The sequence below is a fragment of the Accipiter gentilis genome, chromosome 9, assembly GCF_929443795.1.
Source record: "Accipiter gentilis chromosome 9, bAccGen1.1, whole genome shotgun sequence".
Taxonomy (NCBI): domain Eukaryota; kingdom Metazoa; phylum Chordata; class Aves; order Accipitriformes; family Accipitridae; genus Astur; species Astur gentilis.
In genome coordinates, this window is record NC_064888.1 from 309,111 (window position 1) to 326,812 (window position 17,702).

Below are 17,702 nucleotides of genomic sequence, written 5' to 3' on the forward strand. Positions count from 1 at the left end.
GGCAGGACGTGTGCGCGCGCAAGTGGTGCAGGCGCAAGCGCTGGCGGCTGCGGTGCGCGGCACGTGTGCGAGGCCCCGTCCTCGTGCGAGGCCCGCCGCACACGCAGGGCTACTGCGTGTGCAGGGTATAGCGCGCGGGCAAGGCCTGGGCCTTGTGCAACCCACGGTGCTCGTGCAAGGCGCGGTGCGCGTGCGGGGCTCAGTGCTCGTGCAAGGCCCGGTGCGCGTGCAATGCACGAGGCTCGCGCGCAGCCGCGGGGACAGGCGGCACCCGTGTGAAGTGCTGGAGGGGGCGGGGCTCCTCCCGCCGGTGCGCTCCGCCCCCCCGACCTTATTTGGGCAGGCGGAAAGGGGAGGGGCTCGCCTCCGCGCGGCCCCGCCCCCTTCCCCTTCCTGTCGTCACGGGGCCCTTATATAGTCATGGAAACGGCGCGGGGTGACCTCACGGGGGCGGGGCGGCGCGCGGGAAGGTGGTGGGGGGGGTCCCCCATGTACCCCCCCCAGTGTTACCCCGTGTCGCTGTCCCGGGCACCGGGGGGGGGGGGGGGGGGCGCAGGGACCCCCCCCCCCCCCAGTCGGGGTGTAGAGGGACCCCCTACCCCATGGGAGCACAGCGACCCGGTCACGCCGGGGGGGGGGGGCACAGCTACCCCCCCACCCCATGGGGGCGCAGGGACCCGATCCCGGGGGGGGGGGGGGAGCAGGGACACCACCACCCCGGGGAACAGAGCCCGTCCCCCCCCCCCCCTCCGGTAGCTCTCCGCGCAACCCCCCCGCCCCCCCGGGCATTTCCGCCCCCTGGCGCCGCCGAGCCGCCTCGGGGCCGGATGCGGCGCCGGGGGGGTGGAGGGACGGACGGGGGCGGACCGGAGACGGGACAGCGGGGGGGGGGGAGCGGCGGTATAAGAGCCCCGCGCCGGGGGCGGCCCCGCCGCACTCCGCTCCCGGTGCCGCCATGGAGGAGGCGCAGCGGCTGCTGACCGTGTCGGTGTGGAAGCTCTACCGTTGCCGGTTGCAGCGCGGCGGCCTCCGCCTCCACCGGAGCCTCCAGCTCTCGCTCCTCGTTCGCGCCGCCCGGCACCGCTACCTGACCGCCCGCGCCGCCGCTCAGCCGGGACCCACCGCCGGGACCCCCCCCGGGAACGGCACCCGGGGACCCGCCGTACGTACCGACCCCGGACCGGGGGGATCCCCCCAGAGCCCCGACCGGGGATCCCCGCAGCCGACCGACCCCGGACCCCCCCCGCAGCGCCCCGGACCGGGGGGACCCTCCGAACCCACCAACCCGGGACCCCCGCAGCGCCTCGGACCGGGGGGACCCTCCGAACCCAGCAGCCCCGGAACCCCGCAGCGCCCCGGACCCCGCGAACCGGGACCGCCCCCAGGGCGCCCCGAGCCCGTACCGCGACCCGCCGAGAGCTCCGAGGCTGCCGCCCACCCGGGACCCGCCGAGCGTTCCCCCCGCCGCGCCGCAGCCTGAGCCGCGTCCCCCCGGAGCCCCCCCGGCGGCGCGGGCCGGGCGTAAGCGGCGGAGCAGCGGCTCGGCCGGGCCGGTACCGGTGCCGGTACCGAGCAAGCGGGCGCGGCTGGAGGCGGAGGAGCCGCCGCTCGCCCCGGGGCCGCCCGGCCGCTGCTCGGGGCCGCCCGCCGCCGCCTTCGGTCTCCTGGTCCGCGCCGTCGGGGCGTGCTGAGCCCCCGCGTACACGGACCCCGCCGGGCGCACGGAGCGGGGGGGACACGGAGACACTCACTCCCCCCCGGGACCGGTGCGGGGACCTCTCCGGGACACAAGGACTCTCGGGGCCCCCGGCGGGCCCCCCCCCCGGTGAGCCCCCCACCGTGATGGACTCGTGCTGGGGGGGGGGGGGGGGGAGCTGCAGGCTGGACCTGCTCCCCCCCCCCCCCCCCCCCGGCTTCCCCAACAATTTTGTTTAATTATTATTTTGTTAATGAAATAAAAGTCGGTTTTGTGCAGCTGCTGTCTCGGGGTCTTGAGGGGGGCACATCCCGTGAGTGGCGAGAGGCCCGCTGTGTCCCCATGACACCCCCCTCGATGCCCCCCACTCCAAATTGGGGGGAAAAAGGGGGTTCCTGGGGCGGGGGCGGTGGATGCTCTGATGGGTCGGGGCGGCTCGGCCCAAACTTTGGGGGGGGGGGGGGACCGGGGGTTGCTGGCGGGGGGGATTGCCCCCCCCCCCCCCCGGTTCCGCCTCTGCTCGCCTCAAGTTTCCCCCCAACCCCGGGGCCGGGATACGCGGGCGGATATCTAGCACCTGCCCCGGGGGTGGGGGGACCCCAAACCGCGCGGGGAGCGGACCCGGGCGGGGGAACCCCCCCCCCCCCTCCGGTTCCGGGAAGCTCCACATGCTGCCCACGCGGGGGCTGAGCCGTGGTGAAGGGGGGGGGGGCAGGGCGGGCGCCCGGATGCCTGGGTCCCCTGGGCGGGGAGGGGGGGGGGGGGGGGGGGGCACGGACGGGTTCCTGCTTAGCGGAGCGCTGCACCGCCCATCCCCGCGGCATCGGGGCTGATCTGGCCTGGGCGGTGCAGGGCCCCGCCGTGGGTGCGTGGGCTCGCCGGACCCGGTGTTTCCCCCCCCCCCCCCACGCCCCGCCGTGCCCAAACCGGCTGCCCCGGTTCCGCCGGGAGAGCCCGCCCGGGGCGCAGGGGCCGGGATGGCGCTGAGTTCCACGGAGGCCCCGTGTGCGTCCGTCCCCCCCCCCCCCCCCCGCGCCGTGTCCGCCCCCCCCCCCGCTGTGTCCCCCGCTGCCCCGGGCGGGGCTGCGACGTTTCCTGACTCCGCCGCTTCCTCGTTCCTGCGGCGGCGGGGGAGGGGTCGGGCGCCGGCACGCCGGGGTCCCCCGGGGGCTGGGAGGACCGGGCAGGGGGGGCGAGCTGCCCCCGGTCCCCCCGCCCCGATGCCGCCCGCCGCCCCCTCGGGGCCCGATCCCGGGAAGGAGCGAGATAGGGCTCGATCCAAAATTCCTCTTTTTTAATGGTTTCGTTTGTTTGGGGGGTTTCGGGCTTTTTTTTTTTTTGTCCTTTTTTTTTTTTTTTAATCTTTATTTCTGGTTTCGGTAACTCGGTTCATGCAATGGCGGCAGCCCCGGCCCCGCCGCCTCCGTGCCTCGGGCGGGGGGGGGGTGTCCGGCGGCGCCGGTGCCCGGTGCCCGGCCTGGAGCCTCTCCGGGCTCCGCTTCCCGCTTCCCGCGGCCCGTTCCTGCCCCGGCGGCTCCTCCCGGCCCGGGGCGCCGCGGCCGTGCGGGGCTGGGGTGGGGGGGTGGGGGGTGTGTCCCCGGGGCCGCCCCCCGCGGCGGCGGCGGCGGCTCCTCCAGATGATAAAACTCATCCATAGCCCCGGGAGCGGGCGGGGGGGGGGTGGGGTGGTTGGTAGTAGTGGTGGGGTGGCGGGGTGGCGTCCGTCCCCCCCCCCCCCGCCGCGATATGTCGCGGCGCCGGTCGCGACGGCGCCCTGTCGCGATAGGTCGTCGGAGGCGCCGCTAGCAGCAGTCATCGTCCGTCTCGCTGTAAGGGTCGCGGAGGCCGGGCCGCCCCTTCCCGGCGCCGTGTCCCGGGTAGTAGCCGTTAGGCAGCCGCCGGCCGGGCCGGGGGGGCGAGGGGCCCGGGCCCCCCCCGCCACCGCCGCCAGCGGCCCGGGGGGCCCGGGGGACGCGTCCGTCGAGAGGCGGCTCCGGGTCTCGGGGTCCGCGGGGGGCGTCGGTCCAACGGGCGACGGGGCGGGCGGCGCGGGGCGAGGCGGGGGCGGCGGCGGCGCCGGCGGCGGGGGGCGGCGGGCGGCGGGGCCCGCGGGCGGGGGGCGGCGCGGCGGGCGGGGGTCGTCGGGCGGCGGGGGAGTAGGAGACGTGCGGCCGCGGCGTGGCGGGGGTCGGCGGGAGCTGGCGGCGGGCGCGGCGGGGCGTGCTGGTCCCCGAGGTGGAGAGCACCGGGCTGCCGCTCACCGAACTACTGCCCTACAGCAACACCGAGACACCGGGGATCACGGCGGGGGGGTGGGCACGGCGGGGGGCGTGGGCGGGGGGGGACACGGGGGACGCGGACATGGGGCACGGGGGAGAGGACACGGAGCGTGGGCACGGGGGGACGCGAGGAGAACACGAGGGACACGGACACGGGGGGGGCATGGACAACAGATAGGACGTGGACACGGGGAGGATGGACGCGGGGGACAAGGACACGGGGGACATGGACATAGGGGACACGGGGGGCATGGGCACGGGGGACACGGGAAAGGACATAGGGGGATGGACATGGACAAGGGAAAGGACATGGACACAGACAACACGTAGGACGTGGGCATGGGGAGGATGGACGCGGGGGACAAGGACACGGGACACGGACACGGGGGTATGGACATGGGGACACGGGAAAGGACATAGGGGGATGGACATGGACAAGGGAAAGGACATGGACAAGGGAAAGGACACAGGGCACGGAGAGGGACAACACACACGGGGGTGGTGGACATGGGGGACGGGAAAGGACACAGGGCACAGACATGGACAACACGAGGAGGATGGACATGGACAGGAAAGGACATGGGGGTGGACATGGACACAGGGGACACGGACATAGGGGAAACGGGGGGCATGGACATGGGGGACAAGGGAGAGGACACAAGACAGGGACAGGCACAGGGACAACACACACAGGGGTGTGGACATGGGGGACACGGACAGAGGGGGGCATGGACATGGGGGACAAGGGAAAGGACACAGGGGTGGACACAGACAAGAGGACAACACAAGGGACATGGCAGAGGATGGGTGGGAAGGGATTAGGACCAGGGACACGGACACGGGGGACATAGACATGGGAGAGAGTGGGAGAGACGGACATGGACAAAGGGGACCCAGGCGGGTGGACATGGGGGGCCACGGACATGGGATCACAGGTATGGGGAGAAGCAGGGGACATGGGGGGGCACGAGGGACAGAGAGAGGGGGGTGGGGGACACAGACACAAGCGGAGACATAGGGGGCCATTGGGTGGGGGTGTCACAGCCACGAGCAATCACAGATAGGGTGGGGGTTACAGCCACGGGGGGCATCACAGCCACAGGCCATGCAGACATGGGGGGGCCCAGGCGGGAATGGGGGGGACGGGGGGGTGGGGGCAGAGAAAAGCAGCAAGGACACAACGGGGTGGGGGTGGAGAAAAAACAAACGAGAGAGCAGAGGGGAAGAGAAGTGAGAAGAGGTGGGGGGGGGCGGCTGGAGGCGGCTGCGGGCTGAGGGGGGCAGAGGGGTGCAGGGAGGGGGTCAGAGGGGGAGGGAGGGAGGGGGCTGCCAGGTCCCCCCAAAGCCACTTGCAAGGCAAAAGGAACAAAAGCTCCGGGAGGGGAGGGGGTCGTGGTTCAGCCAGGAGAGATGGGGGGTGCGGGAGCTGGAGAAGTTTGGAAGAGTCGGCCCGAGGGGGTTGGGGGACTCTGCACCCCAAACTGTTACCTGGGGGACCTGGGGTCTGGGGACCGTGCACCCCAATCTGGGACCTGCAGGGTGGGGAGCATGCCAGTCTGTTACGTGGGGGGGGGGCTGGAGTGGGGGGATGATGACCCCCCCCAATCCGTTACCTGCAGGGACTCGGGGTTCAGGGTCTGTGCACCCCAGTCTGGGACCAGTGGGGACCAACTCACCCCAGTCCGGGGTTGTGGGGATGGTGCACCCCAATGCCTGGCAGGAGGGTGCAGGGGATGGTCACCCTGATCCAGGCCTTTGCGTGCCTAGCCGGGGGTGGGTGTGGGTGTGGGGGTGTGTGTGTGTGTGTGTCTGCCCCCCCCCGAGGTGGTGAGGACCCCAGCACCTATCCTGGGGTGCAGGGCCATGTACCCCAGTGCTATCACTCTAGCAGGGCTGCATGCCCCAGGCCAGGGCTGGAGGGGGCCTGTGCACCCCCAAACCTTAGTGTAGGGACTGTGCTGCTCCCCCCAAGACTAATGGGGTGCCCCCAAACCTGGCTGGAAGGGCTGAGGCCCCTGATGCAATTAATGCAGCCGTGCACCCCAAAGCAGGGCTGTGTGTGGGTGTGGGTGTCCCTGCACCCCAACCCTGGGCACATGGTGCTCTGCACCCCAAAGCAGGGCTGTGGGGGGGTTCCCTGCACCCCAAGTCTGGGCACGTGGGGCTGTGCACCCCAAAGCAGGGCTGTGGGGGGGTCCCTGCACCCCAAGTCTGGGCTGGGGGAAGCAACGTGGTCCTGCTTCTGCCCCATCTGGAGGCATGACTCCACCAGGGCTAAGGGGGTGCAGCAGGGCTACAGATGGGGGGGGGGGTCACCCCAAAACAGCCCAGGGCAGCAAAGAGACTCCTCTTGGGGCCACGGCCCCACGCAGGGACCAGCCGGGTCCGGTGCCCCTCGCCGGGGGTGCGCGGGTGGGGGCCGGGAGGGGGGGCAGCTTCGTTCCAAACTTTCCAGCATGGCCGAGGGGGTCGCCGGAGCCTGGGGGGGCCGGAGCAGACGGTGGGGGGCCCCGAACCGCTTACCTGGGCCACCCCTCGCCGTGACAGCGCAGCCAAAGCACAGCGATGGGGAAACAAAGAGGTGAATCAAGGCAGGCCCCCCCCAAGCAGCTGGGGGCACCGGGGGGGCCAAGCGAGGTGGCTCTGTGCGGGCAGGGATGGGTGGGGGGGGCCGAGAGCAGAAAGGGTGTTGGGGGGCATCCGGAGGGGTTGAAGCGTCGCCGCGGCTGACCGCCACCCCCCCCCTTGCACCCCCAGATCCCCTCGAGGGGTGGCCCCGTGTCCCCCTCCTCCATCACCCTCCCTCTGGGTGCTGCCCCTGCTGGCAGGGCTGGACCCCCAAGGCGGGGTACTGGGGAGGTTCTGCTGGTGTAACTGGGCTCCTGGATGCCACCAGTATAAACTGGGGTAGGCAGAATGAGGGGTGGGGGTGGGCTGGGACCCCCCACCTCACCCAAGCAGCCATGGACCCTGGGGGGGGGGGGGGGGTCCCAATGCTCCTGGTAGCCTGGCCAGCACCGGTGGGTGGGGGGTATCCCGGGGATGGGGAGGGGGTCTTTGGTTGAACCCCAAGCTAGAGGCCGCCGGGGACCCGGCCCAGGGGGAGACAGCCCTTGCCCCCCCATTGGCAGGGGGGGTCTCCACGCTCCGTCGCGGTGCCTAGAGGCGGAGGGGGGAGCGGAGGGTGGCACCCACCTGCCGGGGGGCCGCGTGCTCCCGGCCCTCACTGGGGGAGCGGGACCAGCGGCGGTCACGGGAGCGGGGCCGCCCGTAGTCGTGCCGCTCGGGGGGGCAGCGGTCCTTGTCCCCGGGGCCGTGGTGGTGGTGGTGGTGGTGGTGGTGGTGGTGCCGGTGTTTGCGGTCCTTGGCACGGCCCCGCTCCGGGTCCCGCTCCTTGGGCGGGAGGTCGCCCGACTGCGTCGTGACGCTGAGGTCCGTGCCCAGCCCTGTGGGGGATGAGGGGGGGAGTGATGGGGGGAACAGCCTGGGTGGGAGGAGGTGGGCATGGGATGGCAGGGATGGGGTGGACCAGGGGCACCCAAGGAGGAAGGATGTGGGGGCTTGGTGGAGGAGATGGGGTGTCCCAGGGGACTCATGGTGGAGGAGATGGGGACCCGGTGGTGGAGATGGGGTGGCCCAGAGGACAGAGGAAGCAGGAGGAGATGGAGAACTGGTGGCGGAGGTGGAGTGGTCCAGGGGATGTGGGAAGCAGGAGATGGGGACCTGGTGGAGGACGTGGGGTGGCCCAGGGGACATTGGTGGCAGGAGAAGAGATGAAGGCCTGGGGGACAGCTGGGTCAGGAGATGAAGGTCACCCATCAGAGGGAGAGGGTGGCCTTGCGGACACCCAGGGCAGGAGGAGATGGCAAGACCCACAGGACGCCTGGGCAGGAGGTGCGGGGTGCCCCTGGGGATGGTGGAGGTGGGGGGACTGTGGGGGCACCACGGGGTCCCACCTGTGTCCACGTCAGTGTAGCGGCTGAGGGAGCGCTCGGAGGTGCGGTGGCTCCGTTCCCGCCGGCGCTGGTGATGCCGCTGGCCGTCCTCAGGGATGACGCGCTCCAGCGAGTAGTCATCCAGCCGGATGCCCCGGGCGCGCGGGTGGCCCAGCATGGAGGCCGAGCGCTTCATGGGGCTGGCGTCCGAGATGGTCTGCGGGTGAGAGCAGAGCGAGGACGGTCAGTGGGAGCCCGGGGAGATGGGGTTGGGGGGCCGGCTCCTGCGGCAGGGTGGGGGGCTTGAGGGAAGAGTTACCTGCGTGCGCTGGCCCATTTGTATCTCTTCATCCCTCCAGCTACCTGTCCGTCCATCCATCCATCCATCCATCCACCCACCTGTCCATCCATCCATGCATCCTCCCATCTACCCAGCGATCCATCCATCCATCTGTCTGTTGGTACGTCTGAGTCCCCTCCCTCCCTCCCAGCCTGACCCATCCCTCAGCCATAGCCCCCCCAAGCTCCATCCCTCCAGCCCTGCTCCCCTCTTCCCGTGGATGCAGGATCTGCTCCTGCGGCCAGGACCGGTATCCCCACACCTCCCGCTAGAGCCGTCCCTGTGGCCACTGGAGCCGTGGCCTGCCGGGCCACCCGCTGTCCCCACAGCTTCTAGCCTCGGTGGGTGCCGACCTGCTGTGCTCCATGCTGGGAGGGACACGACGTCCCCCGCCACCGGATCCCCATGGTCCTGGGGACCGACATGCTCCGGTGCAGCATCTGAGCCCCCTGGGACAGACCCCCCCGCCCCCCCGCTGCTCTAACCATTGAGCTGCGCCGCCGCCGCCGGGGACCCCTGAGCATCGCCGGTCACTGGGGGGGAGAGGGAGGACTGGGACAGGGACAGGGGGACGGGGACGCTGCTCCTCACTGGCCACACTGGTGCTGGGACATGGCACAATGAGGGTCTGGGTGGCCTGAGGTGGCCCAGGGGATGGGACGCAGAGGGGAGGGACAAGAAGGGGACACAGAGCAGGGGACAGGCACTGGGAACGGATGGACAGACAGACGGGGAAGAGTCAGGAGCCGGCTGGTGAGTGGGTGTCCCTGGGTAGAGAGGACAGAGAGAGACCAGGAGGGAGGGAAAGTGGGCTGGAAGGACGGAGGGACAGAAGGAGAGAGGGACAGAGGATGGAGGAATGAATAAAGGTGGGATAGAGGGATGGATGGTGCAATGGAAAGTTGGAGGGAGGGAAGCAGCAAGGGATGCAGGGAGGGATGTAGGGAGGGATCCAGGGAGGACGGGATGCAAGGATGCAGGGAGGGATGCAGCAGTGACAGGAGAGTGATGAAGACCAGAAGCTGGTGGGACAGAGATGGCTGGAGCAGGGAACAGCAAGAGAAGAGCAATGATGGAGGGATGGAAGGACGGATGGAGGCAGAGGTGGCAGGGCGGCTGTATGGGGTAGGGGGCCAGGGAAGGAGCAGGTGGAGCGGGGGGGGGGCTCTGGTGGGGCCCGCCGGTACCTACACTGAGGTTATTCCCTCGGGGTCGGACCTTCCTCCTCTGCTAGAGCCAGCCCAGGCGGTGCCCGCAGAGCCGGGAGAGAGAGAGAGACCAGAGTAAACACGGGGCCAGCAGGGATGGGGCGGGGGGGGGCCAGGGCAGAGCGGGACCGGGGTCACCCTGCACGGAGCCAAGCACCGGCTGGGCGAGCAGCAGCAGCAGCAATGAGCAGAGCAGCCAGAGCATCCCTGTCCCCAGCCCTGGGCATGCGGAGGGGGTGACAACCCCAAAGCCGGTGACGCTTGCCGGCACAGAGGACGCCAATCCATGTCATCAGGGACCAGGGTGGCCATGGTCCCCCCCACTTCACGGCTGCTGGTGGGGGGACCTGTGCCGGCACAGGCTTGACTCTGTGCTGGAGCAGATGCAGGAGAGTCCCCGCACGGGGACCGGTGGCCACCTGGCTGCCCCACGCCGTGGCTCTGACCAGGGGGAGGTGCCACTTCTCCCCAGCTTCATGCTTCCCACCAGCCCCCTGCCTGCTGCCACCATGCTCATGCCCCCCCCCCCCCCCCCCGAAGCCCCCAGCCCAGCAGCTGCAGCCATTTGGGGGGGACACAGGACGCTGCTCCTGCCATTGGGTACATCAGCAGGGTCTCGTTCCACCGGGACCACACTGCCCTCGGCCACCACAGCACAGACCAGGCGTCCCAGCCCCCCAAAAGCCACCCCCTCACCCCCCATTAAAGCATAAGTGGCCACAGCAGTGTGGGAGGGGGCAGTAGGGGGCAATGGGGTCGTGCTGCCGAGCCTGAGGACTGTCTCTGGTGTCCCCGAGGGGACAGGGATGGCCATGCCAAGTGCCCCCTGTCCGGTGCAGGCGGTGGGGCTGTGGCTGTGCCCGGCAGCACCCCGGAAGGGGTCCCCTCACCTGGTTTTCAGCAGGGAGCCGCGGCATGGAGGCGGCGCGGCCGTGCCCCTCCATGGGCAGGTAGTCACTGTCGGAATAGCCGTCCTTCGCCATCTCACGCATCTCCACCAACTGCAGGGGACGGGGGGGGGGTCAGTGAGGGGAAACTGAGGCACGAGGGGGGCAGGTGGCACCAGGGACATCCCCCCACCCAGGCACAGCAGGGTGCAATGCAGAGTTTGGAGGAGGGGGGCAGGCACCGGGGGACATGGGGAACAGATGGACATGGGGGAGATGGGGCTCAGGGGACCCCCAGGGACACAGGGATCAGAGGGACACAGGGGAGGACCTTTGGGGCCAATGGGGAATGGATGGGCACGGGAGAGATGGGGCTCAGGGGACCCCCAGCGACACAGGGGCCAGAGAGACATGGGGCTGGCCAGGGCTTGGGGTACCCTGGGGTGGCACAGCCCCTCACCTGGGAGTTGGGGCGGCTGTTGGGGACATCCTCGGGGTGTCCCCGCTCGGGGCTCCAGGTCCCCGTTTTCTGGAACATCTCCTGGGCACGCTGGGTGACCCAGGACTGACTCTCCTTCAGGCCCCCGTCACGTGTGGCCCTGCGGGGGGGACACAGGCAGGTCAGCCCCCTCCTGGCTTCTCCGCACCGGGCAGCGGCAGGCGGGGGCCTGTGGCACTTACAGCCCCGTGCCCGGCTCGGCCGGGGGCACCGCGTCCGGCCCTGGTGTCCCCTCCTGCGTGGGGGATGGCGGCTCCATGCGCTGGAACATCAGCGGCGTCCGGTTCTGCGGGGACACGAGAGGGGCTGGGGTCATGGCACGGGTTGTACGGGGCTGGGACGCGGGGACACAGGGAGGGGACAGAGCTGGGACAGTCAGGGATGGGATGAGGATATGGGGAGGGGATGGGGACACAGGAGGGACCTGGGAAGGGAACAGAGCTGGGATGGAGACACTGGAGGGATGCTTGGGGTTGGGGACAGGAAGACAGGATGGAGCTGGGACACTTGGAGATGGGGATGGGGACACTGGAGAGACATGGGAAGGGGCCAGGGCTGGGATGGGGATGCCAGAGGTGGCAGAGGAGGGGACAGAGCTGGAATAGGGTCGCTGGAGGGATGCTTGGGGATGGGATAGGGACATGTGGACGGGGACGTGGGAGGGACTTGGGAAGGGGACAAGACTGGGATGGGGATGCAGGAGGTAGCAGAGGAGAGGATGGGGCTGGGATGAGACCCTGGTGGGACATGGGGAAGGGACAGAGCTGGGATGGGGACACTGCAGGGCCACGGGGAGGGGACGGGTTTGGGATGCTCGTGCTGGCCCCACCTGCTCTTCCCGCATGGCCTGCAGCTTCTTGGCTTTGCTCTGCCGGTAGTACTCCATGATCATCATCGCAGCGTAGATCTTCCCCACCGTCAGGTCGGTGGCTGTGGGCACAGAGGATGAGGGGGGATGTGGACGGGGATGGGGGCGGGGATGGGGACGGTCCCTTACACTTGTGGGGGGTGACGAGCAGGTCCAGGTTTTTGGGGGAGAGGTTGGGCCAGATGGCAATCATCTCCTTGCGGAGCTCCGCGTCCATCTGCTGCTTGTCGGCTCCCCCTGCGGACAGAGGGCTGAGCGCCCTGTCCCCTCGGGGACCACCGGTTCCTGTCCCCTGGCCACCCTCTCCCCTCACCTACCCCATGGGGACCTCCCTGTCCCCCCCCCAGGGACGGTTCTGCCCTGCCACTGCCCTATGGACCCTGTCCCCCTTGGACCCCCTGTCCCCTGATGTCGCCCTTTTCCCCCATTCCCCAGGGACCTCCATCCCTGGGCTCCTAGTTCTTTTCCCCTCCATGCCCAGGGATCCCATCCCTGTCCTTGTCACCCAAGAGACCCCCAACACCATGCCCCCAGGGTCCCTGTCCCCTCCAGGTCCTCATCCCAAATCTACGGGATCCCCACACCCCCCGAGTCCCTGTCCTTCTCCCTATCCCTCCAGGGTCCCCATACCCCATGAGTCCCCATCCCTCCAGGATCCCCATAACCCCCAAGTCCCTGTCCTTTTCCCCAACCCTCCAGGATCCCCATAACCCCCAAGTCCCTGTCCTTGTCCCCATCCCTCCAGGATCCCCGTTCCCCATGAGTCCCCATCCCTCCAGGATCCCCATAACCCCCGAGTCCCCATCCCTCCAGGGTCCCCATAACCCCCAAGTCCCCATCCTTGTCCCCACCCCTCCAGGGTCCCTGTACCCCCCAAGGCCCCATCCTTCTCCCCATCCATCCAGCATCCTGGTCCTCAGGGACCTGGTATCCAACCGCTCAGGGTCCCTGTCCCCCCAAAGCTGCTGTGCCCCCAGATTCCCCGTCCCCTCGAGGATTCTGCTCCCCCTCCCGCCAGGGTCCCCATTCCCCCCCCTTGCCCCCCCTTGCCTTTGGCAATCTTGATGTCGAGGGCGGTGCGGATCAGGGCCATGAGAGTGGAGTTGAAGTGCACCGTGTTGTCGTCGGCCACCGGCAGGTCCATGCGGAGCAGCCGCTGCGGGGCCGAGCAGAGCGGGGAGGGGGGCATCAGCCACAGCCCCCTCCCACCGCGCCCGGGGGCTGGCGAGAAGGCGGGGGCCGCCCCGCAGCCGCCAGGGAAATTGAGGCACGTACCCCGTCGCCCTCCCCGAGCCCCCCCTGGCCCTCCGCCTTCTCCCCAGGCCGCGGCCCCCGGACCCCCGCGAGATGCCCGGGGTGGGGGGCATGGCACAGCCAAGTGGGACCCCGGCGTCCAGGCGGGCAGTACATGCAGCGGGCAGCACATGCAGCAGGGAGGGGGCCGACTCGTTCCCGGCTCTGTTCCGGGGATGACGGGGGCGGCCAGGGGCTTCTCTGGGTGCAAACCAGCATCCTCAGGGTGGGGGGGTGCAGGGAGACGTGCCTGGGCTGGGGGGGTGGGAGGAGAAGCTATGAGTTTGCCAGGCCTCAGCCCCACGGTGCCCCACACCCTCCCCAGCTCCCAGTGCCAAGCAGGTGGTGGAATGTCCCCCCCCAAAAAAGGGCAGGGACGCCCTCCCCCCCCCCATGCAGCCCCGTGGGGGAGGATTTGGGGGGTGCAGAGCAGCAGGACAGGGAGCGAGCAATGCCAATGGGGAAACTGAGGCACGGAGATGCAGGGTCCCCATACCCCACCACCACCCCCCCCGTGCCCAGGTCCCCCCGCACCCCACGATGCAGCTCCCGAGCACCCATAGCCCCCATGGCTGGGGGGGGGGGGGCGCGGGCCGTGCAGCAGCCGGGGGGGCCGGGCAGGGGGGACTCACTGCCAGGAGAGGAGGCGGCGGGCAGAGGTGGGATGGAGAGAGGGAGAGTTGGGGGGGGAGAGGCTGCAGGGACAGGGAAGAGGGGGGCAAGGGTGAGCCCCGGGGGGGGCCTGAGCAGACACTCCTCTGGGTGGACAGGGTGAGCCCCATGGAGAGGGGGGGCGTCCCTAAAAATGGGCGGCTCTGGACCAGGCAGCCTTGAGCCCCACAGGGGACCTCCAATATGGGGGGGGGGACACTGGGCGAGCCCCATGGGGGTCCCCAAATAGGGGCTTCTGGCTGAGGCCAGAGGGGTCCCTACTAGGGGCTTCTGGGGGGGGCTCGTTGGGCCCAATGTATGTCCCCAAGTAGGGGCTCTGGGGGGGCTGGCTGAGCCCAATGTGTGTCCCCAAATAGGGGCTTGGGGGGGGGCTGGCTGAGCCCAATGTGTGTCCCCAAATAGGGGCTTGGGGGGGGGCTGGCTGAGCCCAATGTGTGTCCCCAAATAGGGGCTTGGGGGGTGCTGGCTGAGCCCAATGTGTGTCCCCAAATAGGGGCTTGGGGGGGGGGCTGGCTGAGCCCAATGTGTGTCCCCAAATAGGGGCTTGGGGGGGGGCTGGCTGAGCCCAATGTGTGTCCCCAAATAGGGGCTTGGGGGGGGGCTGGCTGAGCCCAATGTGTGTCCCCAAATAGGGGCTTGGGGGGGGGCTGGCTGAGCTCCATGAGGGGTCCCCAGTAGGGGCTCCTGGGGGGGTCCAGCCCTGAGCCTCCAGCCTGCAGCAGGCAGGGAGGTGGCGGGGGGCACACGATCCTCGGGCGGCGGATCTTACCCAGCCCGTCCTGGGGGACACGCGGAGGCTCAGCGGGGCCGGTGGCCACCGCGCCGGTCAGGGCTCGCCGCAGGAGGAGAAAACCAACAAAAAACCAACAAAAACCAAAAAAAAACAACCAAAAAAAAAAAAAAAAAAAAAAGAGGCCGAGAAGCATCGGCCGGGCTGAGTCGGTGCCGCCGCTGGGAACCGGCACGGCTTTGAGGGGGCTTCGCTCTGGTGGGAAAAGTTATTCTACCTTATAAGCAACACGGGGTGGGCATTTCTTGCCTAAACCCAGGGGCGGGGACATATGTCTCAGCATTTCATACATGTCCATGAAAGTCAGCCGGCCCCTGGGAGCGGAGAGAACAAGAAGGAAGAGACATCGGACAGAAAAAGGACAAAAAAGAGGCAAGAGAGACAGAGACGCGGAGAAAAAAAATGAAAAAAAAAAAAATGGAAAAAAAAAAAAAGAGGTTTAAACCCGGCCGGCCGCAGCTCGGGGCCCCGTGGAGGAGGAGGAGAAGGAGGGGAGGAAGGCGATGGCCGGTGCCCATGCAGCCCCGCGGCGCTGGAGGTGGGGGGTCCGGCCGTGCTGGCCGGGGGCCGCGGGGCGCAGCAAGCAGAGCTGGGCAGGGATGGGGGGGGCTCCATGCGGTGCGCCGGGGGCTGGGGCCGGCCCCGGGGGTGCGGGACGTGTCTGTGTATATATATATATATAGATATCATATATATATCCGAGAAACCATAAGCAACATTCATTCCGTTGATGCTCAGCAGGTTTTTAGTGTAAGTCAAACCTTGCAAGCAACCCTATGAGGGCATTTCTTGCCTAAGCCCAATGGGGGAGATATTACGCGTAATAAACTGTACATATCCTTATAATGAATGCGGCCACTGCAAGAAGAATACAGGGGGGTTAGTGCGGACGCCGGAGACACGCACGACCGCGGACGCGCCGAGGGGCTGGGGAAACTGAGGCACGGACCCTGGGATAGGGGCAGAGACGATGGGGTTGGGGGACAGGACCCCCCCCGTGCTGAGGGGGGGTTTGCGGCTGCTTGGCTGCAATGGGGATGGGGGGGTGCAGGGTGGTTGTGGGGAGAGCTGGAGCTGCCCTGGCTCCATCCCTGCTGATCCCAGTATGGACCAGTCCAGCCCACCGAGGACCTGGTGGAGCATCACAGGACACCCCAAGAGCAGCCAGGGACCCCCCCAGGACATCATGGGACACCCTGGACCCCGGGACAAAGCAGAGACACCCCCCCTGGGAAATCGTGGGGACCCTCCAGCACCCGGCGGGACCCCCTGGGTCCGGCTGAGTCCCTTTGCCCGGTGCTGGGGGCTGGGGGGCGGGGCGGGGGCAAAGAGGGAGAAATCCGGCGGCCGAGCACCTACAATTGAGAGAGGACAGGTTAATCGGCACCGTGCTGGGGGGGGGCCTAGGCCCCCCCATGGCTGCGTGGGGACAGCAGACCCGGGGGACATCCCCTTGGGGGACAGCCCCTGGGGACACCCCCTTAGGGGGGACGGTCCCAGGAGACACCTTCTCTGTGACACACCAGGGCCACTGGCCCCAGAGGACCCGGGGGGGGGGGGCTCTCGGGCACTTGCTGCACCCCCTCAGACCCTGCTGCATGGCTGGAGAGGGGGGAAGACTGTCCGGCCAGCCAAGCCCCCGGGAGCCGCTGTGCCCCCGGCGCTGAGAGGGGACCCAGGCGTCTGGGGTGACCCCCTGCCCCGGGGGGGGTTCCTTACCAGGCAGCGGGGTCGTACTCAGCCCAGACGCGGACGTATTCGTCCAGGTGGTGGGGGCCCAGGATGGAGGAGTCGCGCGTCAGGTACTCAAAATTGTCCATGATGACAGCGACAAAGAGGTTCAGCATCTGGGGGGGCATGGGAGGGGGGGTGTCAGGGTGGGGGCGGGCGGGCTGGGGTCCCCCCTACACCTCCCGGGGCTCACCAGGAAGGAGCAGAGGAAGATGAAGGAGACGAAGTAGAAGTAGGCGAACTCGTTGCCGCACTCGTCCTCCTTGATGCCCGAGTTCTGGTCGCAGGGCTTCCCGCTCAGGCAGGACAGCATGATCTCATGCCAGGCCTCCCCCGTGGCGCTCCTGCGGCAGAGGGGGGGACGCTGCTGGGTGACCCCAGCCAGGGAAGGGGCCGGGCAGAGGGGCCACACCAGCATGGCGCTGGGTACCACTGGATGGTGATGGGACTGTGCTTGGGGTACACGCTGGCATGGCACGGGGAACCCTGGGTGACGACGGGACCATGCCAGGGGAACACACCAGCATGGCACTGGGTACCACTGGTGGCACCGGGACCATGCTGGGGGGACACGCCAGCGTGGCACTGGGTGCCACTGATGGCACCGGGACCGTTCTGGGGGGATGTGCCGGCATGGCGCTGGGTACCACTGGTGGCACCGGGACCGTGCCGGGGGACTCACCGGAAGAGGAGCATGAGGGCCTGGAAGAAGGTGCGGAAGTTGTTGTGCTGGGTGATGGCCGACTCATCATCCTCCTCCTCAATGCCAATGTTGCCGAAGACCTGGGGGGGGGCGCCGGGATGGCTCAGGGGTGGCGGGGGGCTGGGGCAGGCTGCTGGGGGGCCGGGGGAGGGCCGGGGGCTCTCACCTGCATCCCGATGATGGCGTAGATGAAGAAGAGCATGGCGATGAGCAGGCAGACGTAGGGCAGAGCCTGGGGGCAGAGCGGGACCAGTCACGCCACGCTGGGGCTGGATGCGGCCCCCCCCGGCGCGGGTTGGGCTGCCAGCCCCTGGGTGGGGGCGGCTGGGGGGGGGAACGCAGGTTTTGGGGGGGCATCGGGCAGCACCTTGAAGGACTGGACGAAGGTCCAGAGCAGGATGCGGATGGTGTAGCCCTGGCGCAGCAGCTTGATGAGCCGCGCAGCCCGGAAGAGCCGCAGGAAGCTGAGGTTGATGAAGTTGTTCTGGGGGGACATGAGGGGTGAGCGGGGGGGGGGAGGGAGCGGAGCCTGGCGCTGGGGCTGCGGGGTTGGGGGGGATGCGGTGGCTCCCACCTACCCCAAACTCTGTCACCAGGATGTCCGTGATGCTCCCCAGGACCGTGACAAAGTCGAAGATGTTCCAGGCGTCACGGAAGTAATTCTGTGAAGGGAAGGGGACGAGGGACACGGGGCAGCGGCGCTGCCAGCACGCCGGCTCCCGGGATCCCACGAGTACCCGTGCACCAGCTCCCCAGATCCCATGGGTACCCATGCACTGGGATCCCGCAATTACCCATGCA

The 17,702-nt window shown here is 69.1% G+C and overlaps 2 protein-coding genes across 2 annotated transcripts in view; one reads left to right on the top strand and one right to left on the bottom strand.

The window, feature by feature from the left end:
* The first annotated feature begins 894 nt into the window (after nt 1–894).
* IER2 (immediate early response 2) lies at nt 895–1,896 on the top strand. The gene is given in 2 exon segments (XM_049810708.1): nt 895–1,472; nt 1,474–1,896. Coding segments are annotated over 2 exon segments (735 nt in total). The 5' UTR covers nt 895–955; the 3' UTR covers nt 1,692–1,896.
* Nucleotides 1,897–3,023: 1,127 nt separating this feature from the next.
* CACNA1A (calcium voltage-gated channel subunit alpha1 A) overlaps nt 3,024–17,702 on the bottom strand; it is a 32,706-nt gene continuing 18,027 nt past the window's right edge. Inside the window, exons 31-48 of the mRNA XM_049810576.1 lie at nt 17,480–17,563; nt 17,269–17,385; nt 17,068–17,133; nt 16,881–16,981; nt 16,392–16,542; nt 16,187–16,314; nt 15,229–15,325; nt 12,763–12,868; nt 11,842–11,949; nt 11,674–11,774; nt 11,027–11,130; nt 10,806–10,944; nt 10,349–10,459; nt 9,442–9,477; nt 7,932–8,127; nt 7,171–7,421; nt 3,805–3,969; nt 3,024–3,762 (exon numbers count right to left, since the gene is read on the bottom strand). Of these exons, the coding sequence (XP_049666533.1) occupies nt 3,499–3,762; nt 3,805–3,969; nt 7,171–7,421; nt 7,932–8,127; nt 9,442–9,477; nt 10,349–10,459; nt 10,806–10,944; nt 11,027–11,130; nt 11,674–11,774; nt 11,842–11,949; nt 12,763–12,868; nt 15,229–15,325; nt 16,187–16,314; nt 16,392–16,542; nt 16,881–16,981; nt 17,068–17,133; nt 17,269–17,385; nt 17,480–17,563 (2,325 nt within the window). The 3' untranslated portion in view covers nt 3,024–3,498. The remainder of the gene's footprint in view (nt 3,763–3,804; nt 3,970–7,170; nt 7,422–7,931; nt 8,128–9,441; nt 9,478–10,348; nt 10,460–10,805; nt 10,945–11,026; nt 11,131–11,673; nt 11,775–11,841; nt 11,950–12,762; nt 12,869–15,228; nt 15,326–16,186; nt 16,315–16,391; nt 16,543–16,880; nt 16,982–17,067; nt 17,134–17,268; nt 17,386–17,479; nt 17,564–17,702) is intronic.